Raw genomic sequence first — 16323 nt, 5'->3', positions numbered from 1 at the left:
CAGTGCATTTACTTATTCATTCAGTCTATTTTGTTTATGGATTTTGTTTCACTTTATGTTAATGGTTTATACAAAGGGCTGGCTCTCAAGGCCTGACCAGCGTGTTGGGTTTGTGCAAAGGTCAGGCATCTACTCCTTTTCTTTTTCTTTTATAAAAATGAGATGTAATATTAAGGATCAGTCTGCACACTTTGACACCTCCATGAAAATGAAAATGAATTTTCCAGACTTCCATGACTCTCCAGTAACGAAGCCTGTTTAAGCTGAACTCTGATGCGTAGACACGTCCCCCGCGCGCGCACACACACACACACACACACACACACACACACACACACACACACAATACGCATACACACATGAAGGGTCTAAAACAGAATAAAAGCTAACTATCTAAAAAAAAAAATTAAAAAAAAAGACTGAACACAGTTGGCTGGGTGAGTTTCAGTTTCAGTTTCACTTTCTCAAGGAGGCGTCACTGCGTTCGGACAAATCCATACACGCTACACCACATCTGTTGAGCAGATGCCTGACCAGCAGCATAACCCAACGCGCTTAGTCAGGCCTTGAGTGCATGCTTACATATTTGTGTACCTATGAAAGTGGATTTCATTTTACGTAATTTCGCCAGAGGACAACACTCTCGTTGCCATGGGTTCTTTTTCAGTGCGCCAAGTGCGTGCTGCACACGGGACCTCGGTTTATCGTCTCATCCGAAAGACTAGACGCTCAGTTTGATTTCCAGTCAAACTTAGGAGAAAGGGCGAGAGCGGGATTCGAACCCACACCCTCACGGACTCTCTGTATTGGCAGCTGAGCGTCTTAACCATTCTGCCACCTTCCTCCCTGGGTGACAACATCAAGATGGCAACGATGAATCTATGTACAGTGGTCGTTCCTCTTCTCTGTGTGGGAGCCGTGCTGGCGACGACACAGATATGTACAGTGGTCGTTCCTCTTCTCTGTGTGGGAGCCGTGCTGGCGACGACACAGATATGTACAGTGGTCGTTCCTCTTCTCTGTGTGGGAGCCGTGCTGGCGGCGACACAGATATGTACACTGGCACCCCCACTCTCATCTTCCTCACCATGTGGGGGCTGTGTTGGCCAGTCGCCGCATACGTCTGGAAAATGCAACAGGACCGGAATAAGGATGGGAACATAACTAATTATATGTGCATGCACGGACACACACACACATGCCCATACATACACAAGCATCTGTAAAATAGATGACAAAGAGATGAAGGCAAAGAAGGCTGTTCTATTTCCGTAAATTCATCTGTTTTAACTTCTTCACAGCTCTCTGTATAGCTGTACTGAATGCAAAGTGTAACCTGAAGACTAAAGACTGGCTTATTATCTATACACGGGTATAGAAATTTACTGTTCGACATGTGTGATCAGTAAAATAAAATTCAAAGAAGCTAAACCTGAGCAATTTCAGAATAAGTTAAGAAAGTATACACATTTAAAACATATTCAAACATACACACATGTTATTCTCCTCCTCCCATCTCTAACCAATAAACTCTTTTGCATCATATATTTTTCTCTCCATAAATTCAGATTTAAAAGATGAGTCACTTGTTAAATAAACATAACAGCCTGAAACAATGTATTTTTCAACAGGCGGAGTGAAAGATAACATTCCTTAAATTAACAAGCAAGGCAAATAAATAAACATGTACAACAACCCAATTATTCAAATGTTAACAGTTCTAAAAAGTGTTTCATATATTCCTTTTGGTTGGTCATTATTTGAACATCTATTCACAAAAGTGATTTTAAACAGGAAAGAAAAGATGTATGCATACTCTGTGTGTGCATGTGTGTGCTTATTCCTGACTTCAATAACATATTCCTAGTTTTAAAATGGCTTCAGTATGAAATTTCAGCCTTAAATTCTATCACAGCTTTCCCTTTCTCTTTCCATGTTCCCTTGGCAGCTGGCGGAAAAAAACAAACAAAAAAAACCCAGCTCACCGTGTGTTTCTGTCTTGGTCACGAATTTTCTTTTCCATTTCGGCGTCAGTGAGTGTCTCCAGGAATGGACACCAGGCGTCTGATTCACTCTGGTTGCGGATGGCCACTTCCACAGTGGGGAGAGGAGCTTCGCTGAAACATCATGACGACAGCTGACAATGCAAAGTCACCTCCTTTCCAAGACATTATCACTTTTTTTTCTTCCTTCTTCTTGGACGTCATCACACTCGTCCGCTAAAACCATGTCAGCTCAAGTCAACCTTATTATCTCTTTATGAAAATTAACATGTGGTCATGTTGCTCATGCTAATAATTATGTACGCTTAAGAGACATAATCATAATGTTTATGCAATCAAAGAGATCATGAAAAAATATATTGACACATTTGAGAACATTTTACATATCTAAGAACAATTGGCAGTATAAAAAAACACACACAAAACAACAGAAAAACCTGCCAGTTAAAACAGAGCAGAGAGAAAAAAAACCCAACATAAACCAACAGCAAAGAAACACACACACACAAACATAAAAACACGCCTAAGAACAGTTAAGAAAAAAGGCAATTAAAACTATCTTTTTTTTTTTTTTAACAATACGTACATTTTTACATTTTCAGGTTTAATATCTTAAATGTAATGATGTACATACGTTTTTACTTGAAATGTTTGATGAATATTGCTTTATCATGTGATGTTGTAGCCTGTGTGTTTCAATTGTTTGTCATTCGTGTGTGTGTGTGTGTGTGTGTGTGTGTGTGTGTGTGTGTCTGAACATTTGTTTCATCATTCTAGTTTTGATCTGTGTGTGTAATGCGGGGTGTTTCTTCAGGGAAATGCTTAGCAGGAACTTTTATTTTATTTTATTATATATATGTGTGTGTATATGTATGTATATGTGTGTATGTATATAAATGTATGTATGTATATATATATATATATATATATATATATATATATATATATATATATATATATATATATATATATATATATATATATATATTAATGTAATGTCGCAGTAGTTTGCATTATTCGATTGTTGATCTGTGTTCGTGTGTGTATTGTGCCTGTAGGTGCGTGTATGTGTGTGTGTCACTGAGTGAGTGCGTGAGTAATGTGTTTGGGTATGCGGCTTCTGTTCGTTGGTGCATGTGTGAGTGCGTGCGCGCGCGCGCGCGCGCGTGTGTGCGTGTATGTGTGTGTGTGTGTGCGCGCACGCTGTGTGTTTTGTGTGTATGTATGTATGTATGTGCCTATGTATATATGCATGCGTATACGTGCTTGTGTTCAATTGTCTTTTTTTTCTTTTTCTTTTTTAAATACCTGTTGCATTTCTTGATTTAATCAACTGACATGACCTATTTTAATTTTTCTCTCTCGCCTATATTTCAAATTATTTGCATATGTTTGTGTGGGGATGTTTGAGTGAATGTTTTTAGTGCTTTTGTAAAGCGCATACAGCTTCACGAATATGCGCTATAGCAAGAAGTCTTAATAAATAAATAAAATCTCTTCTCTCTCCCCTATTCATCTTTACCTGTATTTCCTTCTCACATACAGCTTCACTTACTCAAAATGATTGACAGTTAGTGTTATTGTGTAATATGTATTCCAGGGATGAGCTTGTTTTAAAAACACAAAACCTATATGATATATAGTTATAAAACAAAAACTTTTAAAATTTTATTTGTCTTGTTTATTTTTGTAAAAGAATTGCAGCAAAGCATTCTGTTTTCAACATGCATGAAATGCGAGAGAATCTGAGTGTGCAGGATTGAATCTCACTCTTGCCAGAATTTTTTCCTTGTCTACTGAACCTTGAGTGATTTGGATGAGATTCAACGTACTTAGGACACCACCTACTAAGCCCCATACTAACGACAATAATGGCTTAGTCGCGGAGCCAGACTGTGTGAGCGTCCCTCCCAGAGTGGAGACCACCACCACATCCCTCAGTCAAACAACAATCCCCCATGAATCTGCCGACACTGAAGACACTGACAGGACTCACCCCAAGCACAGAAGTGGAGGGGTATCCGGAAACTGAGTCACCATGAGAGTAGGGCATGAAAGGCCACAGACTTTGAGACTGTTGTGTTTGACCGGCTGATGATGATGAACTGAGGAGGAGGAGGACGATGACGATGACGATGTTGCTATGGAGGTCCATTTTGGTTTGGGACTGCGTGACAAGGCTGTACTCTATGCTTCCTGCCATAATGATATCCCGGCGTTAACCAGGCCCTAGAGATATAGACACTTGCAGTGTTGGTCAGGTAATTAGAGCAACACACCCAAATACTTGGCAGATGTGGTGTAGCGTATATGGTTTTGTCCGAACGCAGTGACGCCTCCTTGAGCTACTGAAACTGAAACTGAAACTGAAACCCAAATATGCATCCTTGAAATGCCGGATGACACTCGACTGTGTGGTCCCAGTCTCCCCATTTAAGCCCACAGCACACTGGGTAGGAGCCGGCTACGGGCTGAAAAACCCACCTCTGCTGGGATTCGAACCCGCGTCCTCCCAGCCGTCAGTCCGTGACGCTAACCACTTCGCCACGGCGGCTGGTGTATTGCTCGAGTTTCGAGTAAAAGTTAGATGCGCATGCGCAAGGTCCAAGATGGTTTCGGAACTCTCCAGCGGTCTCCACCAGTTTGCATACATACATCAACTGATAATCTCGTCATTGATACAGAAAACCCGCTGAAAGTAGGAAACGTCACCACGTACTTCTCATTCGGTTGTTTTCCAGTGGGCAGTTTGGGTCTCCTCACTTCTTTTTCGCCAAATGAGTAACATGTCAGTTTCACGAACAAGTACTTCAAAGACTGGCAATTTTTTCACCCTGGTTTGTTTGCTGTAGCCTCCGTGTAATTTTAGCCATGTATAATAATATATGTTTGATACGTTTCTTAGCAAAAAGTTTTGAAAGCGGTATCAAATTCCATTTATTTGGGAAAACGGGCTTCTTCAAAGGACTCCATCTCAGGCTTTCAGACAATAATTATAATAGCACGTAGGAATGTATAAGTATGCGAAGGAAGGTACGGGCGAACACCGCCCCACTTCGAAACGTTGTTTACGGCTGCATTTCACAATTTAAAGTCTGCCTCCACCTTTTTCTAATACTTTGATGAATATCCATTTCCAAGAAACATTCAAACATAACCCGCGGCTTTTTCAGACTGTTTCTGCGCGTCTCTTTCTTCTCTTCGCCGGCGCACCGCTGCTGACCAAAGTTACAAATATACGTGCTCTTGAAATAAAATTTTTAAAAAATTGTGGAAGCAAGTTGTAGGACTTAAATTTTGACACAGTTTGAAATAGTTGATTTGATCGGATATGTTGAATCGCATTGTCAGTGCTGCTGGGAGAATTTAAGAAAACATATTGGTGACAGATCATCAGAGCGTCAGTTTTGACAGGCATCGCACAATTTTTTTTTTCTTTTATATTTTTTTTGTTTTACTTTGAATGGAACACACATGTGCAAGTGCCAACTCAAACATGCATGCACTCACAAATACAGAAATAGAATTTTCAGGGGAAAAAAGGAATGTTTTGCTCTTTGCTGTGTATGTGTGTGTTTGTGTGTGCCTAGTCTCTTCTCGCAGGGCATTTTTTTCATTCCACTCAGTCATACCCCTACCATCCCCTTGCTCCTTTCTTCCCAAATCCACACCCACAGTCTCTCAGTCACAGTTCCAGCAGTGCACGGACAGCTGCTGTCAATGACAGGTCACCATCAGGGCACCCAACATAGTCAGTACCCTGACTGCCCTGAATATTATTGATGTTGATTATATGGATACTAATATAGCACCTATATTTGGTCAGAGACCAAGCGGTAAGCACCTTACAAACATGGAGTCATTTGCACAACAGGCTGCCTACCTGGGTGGAGCCAACTGAGAGTTGCCTTTGGGTGCTAATCATTCCTTTCCTGTGCTATTCAGTCAGGTTTCAGTCACGCACACATACTCACGCAGACATGCAACTTTGTACGTGTATGACCGTTTGTTTATTTCCCTGGCATGTAGGCAGCCCACACTCTTGTTTTTGGGGGTGTGCATGCTGGGTATGCTCTTGTTTCCACAACCCACTGAACACGGACAGTGATTACAGGATCTTTAACATGCGTATTCAATCTTTTGCATGCATATTCACACAAAGGGGGTTCAGGCACTAGCAGTTCTGCACAAATGTTGACATTGGAGATCGGAAAATCTCCACCCTTAACCCACCAGGTACACTGGGAACTTGGGGAAACTTGGGTGAGAATTCAGCTCACCATTTGACCACCCCACCCATTATGATCTATACACACCCAGAGCAGGCTCCTCAAGTCCTGACCAACACATTGGGTTTATTCATCATAGGTCAGGCATCTGCTCCTTTTTTTTCATTATTATTTCTTTTTATTCAGCAGATGCAGCGTATTTAGGATCAGCCCACATGTGCTGACACTTCTGAAACTCAAACTGTATGTTCTGGTTCAGCAAGCTTGTGGAACACTACCCACACCCCATCCTGTAATGGTGATCTTGACAATTTTTTTGTTTGTTTCAGAGCCAGTAAGGAGCCATATAGAACATCTTATCCAAAAAAATTTACAAAGATTTCCTGTTTTTTTGTGTGGTTTTTTTCTTTTCTTTTTTTCGGGATGATTTCCTTGGGGCCGAGTGTCACCACAGTGGTGCACCATCTTTCCCCTCTTTTCCTGCCAGCCTGTGCATTTGTCTCCCTTTATTGAAGTGGATTTTTCTTTTCTTTTTTTCTTTTTCTTTATTATGGACAGCTCTCTTGTCATTGTGAGTTCTCTTATTTGTAAAATGACAGTCGTTCAGTCACTGACCTCAGCAATTTATCAGTTCATGCAACAACTACCGCCACCACTACATACCTTTTTTGTCCTAAAGAATCAAGAACGAAAACAACTCGGATATGGGATAAGATTTTTTTTTATTGAGAAAAGTATATACACGCATTCTAAATTACACAATATAGATGCCAAAGATTTCAAATTTCAAATGACACTACCTTCACAGGCACCCACTTCATCAACTTTCCTACATGCTCCTAGAATACTTTATCATCAAAATAATACAATATACACACAAAAGTCATTATGTACAGAACCCACATATAAAATTACCTGTTTTCAATGTTCTGCCACATTCTATCACAGACGTCAATGTTTTCCATTTGCATCAATCTCACACTTGCAGGTCTGTACACACACACATGATTATACACACATACATACTCATCTACTGTAATACACTGTATATTCTCTCTGTAAAAAGCATCCTTTTTCAAGAGCCATCTTAATTACTTCTAATTAGATGAAAGCAAGTAAATCATAATAACTGGACATTTTCTTTTGCACACAGCTTTTCTTCCTACTAAAATCACATAAGTAAACAACTCTTTTCATCTTAAAAAATATATGTCTCACCTACGAACAAACTGGAAAAAAAAACAACAAAATTTACAAATAACCGAAAAGAAACAAACAACTAAATAAAGAAAGACTTGATATATTTAGTACAAACTTTTAAAACACCCTTGAGAAAAAACAGGGGAGAAAACTGCTGACAGTTTCAGTTTGTTTCACTTTCTCAAGGAGGCGTCACTGCGTTCGGACAAATCCATGCACGCTACACCACATCTGTTGAGCAGATGCCTGACCAGCAGCATAACCCAACGCGCTTAGTCAGGCCTTGAGTGCATGCTTACATATTTGTGTACCTATGAAAGTGGATTTCATTTTACGTAATTTCGCCAGAGGACAACACTCTCGTTGCCATGGGTTCTTTTTCAGTGCGCCAAGTGCGTGCTGCACACGGGACCTCGGTTTATCGTCTCATCCGAAAGACTAGACGCTCAGTTTGATTTTCCAGTCAAACTTAGGAGAAAGGGCGAGAGCGGGATTCGAACCCACACCCTCACGGACTCTCTGTATTGGCAGCTGAGCGTCTTAACCATTCTGCCACCTTCCTCCTTCCTCCTACTGCTGACAGTAACCTCAAACTACAGGTGCTTTCAGAAAGAACAGAGGCCAGCACATGTCACTCTATACCCCTGCCCCTCTGCACCCCCACACAAAAACAAGCCACAGAAAGAGGTCACTGCATACAGTGATGACGCGTCTCTCTTCCCTCGCATGGTGGTAGCAGATCATGTGGGGCTCAAACAGGGTTCCCAACAGTTTTTCCAGAACAGACTGAACATTTTCCATGCCAAACTCAAAACAAATCTGAATTAAAAAAAAAAAAAATTGTTTGCTACACCGCTGATGAAACAGAGTGGTAGACATCCTGGTGTCAATGTTAAATTTTCACTTCGTTTTGCTTTTTCAATAGTTTGCTTCTTTTTTATGCATTAGGCTCTTTGTTGAGTGATACTGGTCTATCTTGTTTGCTGAGTGATACTGGTCTATCTTGAATGCTTTGACCCAGGGTTTGTACAGTGATGGAAGTCTGGAAAAGACTTTGAAAAGTGAAGGAACCATTATCAGGGCTGAAAATTAACGTTTTGAAAAAAAAAAGACATGTTTTTCCTTTACGATCTGGAAAAGTCCAAATTTTTACTGGAAAAAAATACTCCATGCAGCATTTATGTCTCTCTGTGTGTTTGTGCACAGGATCTATTTAACTTTTAACTGTGTGCTTAGAATGAGTCCAAGAAACCAAAGTGGAGAGTTCCTTCTTCTTCTTTGTTCGTGGGCTGCAACTCCCACGTTCACTCGTATATACACGAGTGGTCTTTTACGTGTATGACCGTTTTTACCCCGCCATGTAGGCAGCCATACTCCGTTTTCGGGGGTGTGCATGCTGGGTATGTTCTTGTTTCCATAACCCACCGAACGCTGACATGGATTACAGGATCTTTAACGTGCGTATTTGATCTTTTGCTTGCGTATACACATGAAGGGGGTTCAGGCACTAGCAGGTCTGCACATATGTTGACCTGGGAGATTGGAAAAATCTCCACCCTTTACCCACCAGGCGCCGTCACCGAGATTCGAACCCGGGACCCTCAGACTGAAAGTCCAATGCTTTAACCATTCAGCTATTGCGCCCGTCAGTGGAGAGTTTAAATATCAGTTCAAGAAATAACCTGAAACCCTTGGAACAGATTTGAAAATGCGAGCCTTGAACACCAATGTCCATGCAACTCAACTCAAGGCTGTGGCATCTTTTTATATTACAATCCATGACAACAAAAAATACCCATGACTACTACTTTAAAATGAAATCATCTTTCAAAAAATAAATATCTATCTAAAATTTGATCTTTATGTAGATGATTGATAATTTTTTTTTTTAAAGAAAGAAAGAAACAAATAGGACTTTCATGTGAACGTGAAAATGTTTCAGCCATGTAGTAAAGATGGTAGTGCTCTATCTGTTCTCAGTTATCTAAAGCACTGAACACAAGCTGAAAACTAAATCTGAAGCCATAGTTCTTTCCGTTCTGGAAAAAAAAAACCCAACAACTACTGGCCAAGCCAAACATTTAGCTGACCGCAACAACAATCAGCAGACATAATTCCATGCCTGCTCTAACCCACCAATTTAACTTTTTAACTTTCTAATCAAAAGAAATAAATCAATAAACCTTTTAACTCTGCAGTCTCCACGTAAGAAATGCCATCAACCGAAACAGAAGCAGAAGATTCCAATGACACAAGTCAATGCTGTGGTAGCTTCCGACAAAAATAACAAAAACTATATTGTTATCAAATAAAACCATCACATCTGTCACCAAAACTGTCAATGGAACTGTCTCCTTTAGTAAGAGGGGCACGTATGTCTCCCAAACTGTCAATGGAACTGTCTCTTTTAGTAAGAGGGGCACGTATGTCACCCAAACTGTCAATGGAACTGTCTCCTTTAGTGAGAGGGGCACATATGTCACCCAAACTGTCAATGGAACTGTCTCCTTTAGTGAGAGGTGCACATCTGTCACAAAACTATCAATGGAACGGTCTCCTTTAGTGAGAGGGGCACATCTGTCACCCAAACTGTCAATAAAACTGTCTCCTTTAGTGAGAGGGGCACATCTGTCACAAAATTGTCAATGGAACTGTCTCCTTTAATGAAAGGGGCACATCTGTCACAAAACTGTCAATGGAACTGTCTCCTTTAATGAAAGGGGCACATCTCTCACCCAAACTGTCAATGGAACTGTCTCCTTTAATGAAAGGGGCACATCTGTCACAAAACTGTCAATGGAACTGTCTCCTTTAGTGAGAGGGGCACACCTGTCACAAAACTGTCAATGGAACTGTTTACTGTAGCGAGAGGGGCACATCTGTCACCCCAAACTGTCACTGGAACTGTCTCTTACAGTGAGAGGGGCACATCTGTCACCCCAAACTATCAATGGAACTGTCTCTTACAGTGAGAGGGGCACATCTGTCACTGAAACTTTAAATGGAACTCTGTCTTCTCCAGTGAGCAGGGTGATGGAAAGATAGACCTGGATATGGTGGGAAACACAGATAACTATCATGTGACTAACGAAAGGCTGTCGTTCAAAGAGAGGTCACAAACAATTTCATTCCAAGTGCTATGGATTTACCATCTCCTCTCAAAGATTCTCACCTTTTGTGGAATCAAATCAACACAGATGTCTGCCTTTCTTCATCTCCTGCATCGACACCGCAGAAAATAAATACACCAGCATTCTGGCTTGATTTGGTAAATTGTTCTTCACACAGCACGTGATATAGAATATCCGTTCCATGCTGAACAAAAGTATGTGACACTGATATATAAAGGTAAATTCAGTTTTGGAACACCGAAAGTGTCCAAGCTGCAATGTTTATGTCACCTCCCAAAAAGATGTTATATTCTCACTCTTTTCTGTTTTGTTTGTTGACTGTCAGCAGAATTAGGCAAAAAGTTGTGGACGGATGTTTTTGATACCTTGTGAAAGTGCTGGCTACGTGTCAAGGACTAAATGATTTAAGACCCTGGACAGGGGTTCGAGATCAGAATCCCGATTCAGAAAAATGCTAAAGGATTCTTTAACCCTAGAGACAGGGCAAAAAGTAAGTAATAGTCAACATGATATGCCAAGAAAATATTTGAGGGATTTCTATCAAATTTTGTCAAAACAGACAGACTTTGTAAACGATCCTATTCTGGATCTGCTGGATCCAAGACTTTTTTCACTTTTGGTAACAGGGGTGGATGGGAAAATAATACAAAAAATATAGCACATCTCATGAAAATACAGACAAGTTTTAAAAAATCAGCAATCAAAATGACTGCTCAGCAGGTGACAGAGGCACTCACTCTATGGAGCACCCTCTGGTTTACATCAAGTGTGCTCACAGTGAAAGCTAAAACACGGCACTCCAGCATTGATACACGTTCAAATGAAAAAGGGCAAGATCAAAACCTGTCAGACCTTTCTCACAACTCTGACATGCCTGCTGGACGTTTCTTGTTTGTCACAGCTTCTTTGAGTTCATTCTTTTCATAGTTCCTGGCGCCAAGTTCTGCTGAAAGTCACAGCTTCTTTGAGTTCATTCTTTTCATAGTTCCTGGCGCCAAGTTCTGCTGAAAGTGGAGCCAGGCTTGCCAACAGTCTCATGATTATAAAACATTGCCACCAGCTTTCAAAATCTCTTCTGATCTTTCTCTGTCTTTATTCTAAGATCAGCTCCTCAATCCAATGTGTGTCATGCCAGGTGAGCAGTTATTTCAAACTGCTCTTCTGCCACCAACTTTCTTCTGTCATAATTCACAGACCAGTTGAGGAACCAGAGCTTGTAAGTGAAGTGAAGACCACACCTTCCTCCCCTAGACAGAAGACCAGGTGGCAAGGGTTCCAGCAAAAAGGCATCCCATCAGCAGTAAACTGTAAAGGCCGTTACTCCACTGGTACCAAAAAGACATCGCTCTTCAAAGCTCAATGAATAAATTAAGACAGATGAACCAACAGCTACTTCTATCGTAATTTGTACAATTCACTGTTCAAAATGACAGTAAAAATGTTGCCTCTTTCACAGAGCCCACATTCTGGTTCAGTTTACACAGGATGATGCTGAAAATAGCATCACATTACAAATGACAAAATTTCAAACAAAGAAATGTTCACAAATCTGTAAAATGACATCAAACTGAAACATATCCCCATGAAAATAAACAGTTCATGTTTGGGGATATTCCCTGTTTCCAGAGAACCAAAAACCTAATAATGCAAGTTGAAAAAAAAAAAGAAGCAGATGTAAGTAACATAGAAATGTACAGGAACTACCCAGCAGTGCCAAAGGTCAGTGGACGGCTGGTCAGGATGGATTCTTCTATTCCCATTCTGACGCTGGTCTATCTGAGGACCTCTGAAAAACAAACCAAACAATCAGTTCAGACATCTAACCTCTTGCTTGAAACAGCAGAATACAGTCAGGTATGATGAATGCAGCAGCTGAGTGATTAAAGCCTTTGACTTTCAGGACTGAAGGTCCTGGGTTCGAATCCTAGTCATGGCACAGGGTGGGTTAAGGGTGGAGACTTTTCTAATCTTCCAGGCCAACAGATGTGCACACTTGCTAATCCTGATCCCCCTGATCCCCCTCTGTGTATACACACCCATTGGAGTTCATATATGCACTTAAAGATCCCATACTCAGCATTCAGAGTGCTATGGAAACAAGAACATACTCGGCAAGCCTATACGGTAGGGTAAATAATCATACATGAAAAAAGCCCACTTGTACATACGACTAAACATAAAACCGATAGGCCTAGTTTGCATCAGTTTGACATGGTACAGTATATGACACCAAACATGGGAGTTGCAGCCCATGAATGTAGCTGAAGGGTCAGGTATGTATTACATTTAAAGTCTTTGCTTCAACAACAACAGCAAAATGTAACATTTAGGCGTCACTTTTCCTATCCTAGCTCCAACAGCAAAACGCACAACAGTCAGTCATCACATTCAATGTTTTGGTTCTGAAAATGATTCAGCAACTCAGTTGAAAGAAAAGGGCATTTCAGAAACAAAACAGGCCAATGGATCAGTACTAGGTGTCACTTTTCATATCCTAGCTCCAACAGCAAATCACGCAACAGTTAGTTATTACATTTCATGTTTTAGTTCCGATAATGAACTTTGTTCAGAGATTCAATTGAAAGAAAAGAGTATTTCAGAAACAAACCTGGCGAATGGATCAGTAAGCAGACATACAGCGAGAAAGAGCAAATTAAATGTACTGGATAATACTGATTATTATCAATGGTGATGGAAACAGACATACAGCATCTACAACCAGTCATTTTACTGATTGGTTTTCTGGAGGCAATTGTTTTAAAATCTTTTCTTTTTTTTTTTTTTTTTTTTTTTTGGTGTGCATCAGCAGGGCTACAGTAATAATAATGGGTATCAATAATGTCAACATAACACAGAGGCCCAAAGTGCTGACAATTCAAATCAGTATAGTAAAAAAATATTGTTAAAGAAAAATAAGAACACACAGCACTATAATCAAGACTTACAAACAAGACAAACAGAATGAGTCAATGAAAAAGCAAACAAGCACACACACACACACATACACACACACACACACACCAACTCATGCCAACACCTGGACCTCCACGAAAGCAGGTTTGCACAGATGTGTTTTGAGGCCAGGTTTGGACTGATATTTTATCTCAGCATGATTTTGGCAGGGATGTTATTCAAGGTGGCAGGCGCAAGGTACGAAAAGGTACGTAGGCCTTGTAATACAACACTGACACAAGGAGTAACACATCACTGTACTCCTTATGCTTACCATTTTCTTAGTAACCCCCTCCATACCCAATGGCACACATTGCCAGGACCACACATCCCTACCGCTGCCTATCTTCTGCTGTCTAGCTAGCTTCCTCCAGGTACTGCCGTTCTCCTTCAGTTCTTTTTCAACCATTCTCTGCCATGTCTCCCTGGGTTTTCCTCACACTCTTTTTTCCCTTCTGGTGTCCAGAAGAAAGGCGCTACTGAAACTGCATCTGGTGGCATTCTGAGGATGTCTCCTGTCCAGCGCTATCTTCCTTTGCTTGAACTCCGTCCGGTGATGTCCAGAGTGGAGGTTCTTTTCTGGAGGTCTTTGTTCTTTGAGATCCTTATTCCACTACTGGGATGAGAGTGAGGATTTCTGTTTCAGCCTGAAGCCCATACATTAACCCCTACAATTACATGTAATACTACAGGGGGAGGGATGGGGAGAGAGAGAAAGATGGAAAGAGGAAGAAACAGACAGGCACCAGCCTGAACACACACTTGTGAAACAGAGAAAACAAAAAAACATCCAGATGAATGCAAACATTCATTGTACACTCAAATTTGCAGAGAGGTTGTCCATTGACGTGGAGACAAGCAGACTATGAATTGTGTATGAATGGTAAGAATATGAACAAAAAGTAAAGAATTAAGAGAGACAGGTGGGAAAAAATAATTAAAAAAACAGGGGGAAGTCATGCTCTGCCACATAATGTTATGTAACATATGCTGCTTCTTATATCGTATCATGTTCCTACTTATGTCTTTTAGTCACATAACTTAATACATCAATGTCAGTTTCAAAATAAAAAATTTAAATATTTAAAAAAATCTAATAATAAAACAAACATGTAAAACTACAAGAAGTCACCACTTTCATAACCCTCCCTCACTCGGATCTCAGACTACAGTCTGAAGAATCTCATGCCTGTATTGACACTGCAATTTTTGTTAAAATGAATTAATCCTGTCTAGAAAAAGAAAAGAAAAAAAAGACAAAAAAAAAAAGACAACAAAGCGAGCTTCACCATCCACTACTCACTCTAGGTCTGTTATAGTTGGGTGTGGGGCGGTTACCGGCGACGGTGTTGAACACATGGTCCCCTCTCTCTCTCTGTGCTCTCCTGCTGCCTTGGCTGGCCTCCCCTTCTGTGGCTATGTCCCCTCTGAAAAAGAAATACAAGGGAAACAGAAATGTATACACACCCATACGAACGCCAAACAACATTCCCCACTGAAGGAGAAACACAAGGAAAGCAGAATTACACACACCCATGCTAACACTAAACGCTTTCCCCCCTAAAGCGAAATACAAAAGGAAACAGAGATACACTGATCCATAATTATGCTAAACACATTCACCAATGAAAGAGAAATAAGAGGGAAACAGAAATACACACACACATTCTAACACTAAACACATTCACCTCTGAAAGAGAAATAAGAGGGAAAAAGAAATACACACAACCATACTAACACTAAACGCATTCCCCTCTGAAAGAGAAATAAGAGGGAAATAGAAATACACACACCTATGCTGACACTAAACGCATTCCCCACACACACCTATTCTAACACTAGACACATGCCCCTCTGAAAGAGAAATAAGAGGGAAACAGAAATACACACACCCATACTAACACTAAACGCATTCCCCTCTGAAAGAGAAATAAGAGGGAAATAGAAATACACACACCCATGTTGACACTAAACGCATTCCAAACTGAAAGAAAGTACAAGGGAAATAGAAATACACACAACCATATTAACACGGAACACATTCCCGTCTCAAAGTGAAATACAAGGGAAAATGAGATGCACACACACACATATCAACACTAAACACATTCCCCCTTGAAAGAGAAATAAGAGGGAAATAGAGATATACACACACCCATACTAACACTAAACACATTGCCCCCAGAAAGAGAAAATACAAGGGAAATAGAAATACACAAACCCATACTAATATTTAACACATTCCTCTCTGAAATAGAAGTACGAGGGAAATAGAAATACACACACCCACACCCAAACACATACAAACACTCTCACACACACACAAATACACACACATACACACTCTCTCTCTCTCTCAAGCACACTCAATGTCTCTTTTCTCTCTGTGTCAACAGCAAACACAAAACAACCCCCCCCCCCCCCCCCAAAAAAAAAAAAAGAAAAGCAAAAAGTACAGACCTGGGTCTCTGCCGTCTATCATGGTGAGGAGGTTGTTGCATCTGCCTGTGAACAGTCCTGGCAGACACCCCTGTTGTACTAAACGAGCTGTTCCCGTTGTTGGCAGTCCTCCTGCTGCGTGATCCTGAAACCACACACACACACACACACACAAATGCACGTGCACACACATACACACACACGTACACACACACACACACATGAGTGCGACAAGGTTACCACAGATATGACCAAACAAAATTCCATACTTTTTCCATGCCTTTCTCCACACCGGACTGAACGTTTTCCAGGCCAGACACAAAGCTGAACTGCACAACAAACTGCATCAAACCTTTCTGTCAGCTACAC

The 16323-nt window shown here is 40.7% G+C and overlaps 1 protein-coding gene across 1 annotated transcript in view; it reads right to left on the bottom strand.

Annotated features, from left to right (window-relative positions):
- Nucleotides 1-852: 852 nt before the first annotated feature.
- LOC143288271 (uncharacterized) overlaps nt 853-16323 on the bottom strand; it is a 32069-nt gene continuing 16598 nt past the window's right edge. The window contains exons 11-15 of the mRNA XM_076596619.1: nt 15976-16099; nt 14819-14942; nt 12044-12054; nt 1986-2117; nt 853-1123 (exon numbers count right to left, since the gene is read on the bottom strand). Coding sequence (XP_076452734.1) covers nt 1084-1123; nt 1986-2117; nt 12044-12054; nt 14819-14942; nt 15976-16099 — 431 coding nt within the window. The 3' untranslated portion in view covers nt 853-1083. The remainder of the gene's footprint in view (nt 1124-1985; nt 2118-12043; nt 12055-14818; nt 14943-15975; nt 16100-16323) is intronic.

This window comes from Babylonia areolata, chromosome 12 (assembly GCF_041734735.1).
Source record: "Babylonia areolata isolate BAREFJ2019XMU chromosome 12, ASM4173473v1, whole genome shotgun sequence".
NCBI lineage: Eukaryota > Metazoa > Mollusca > Gastropoda > Neogastropoda > Buccinidae > Babylonia > Babylonia areolata.
This window is presented reverse-complemented; position numbering and strand designations above follow the sequence as displayed.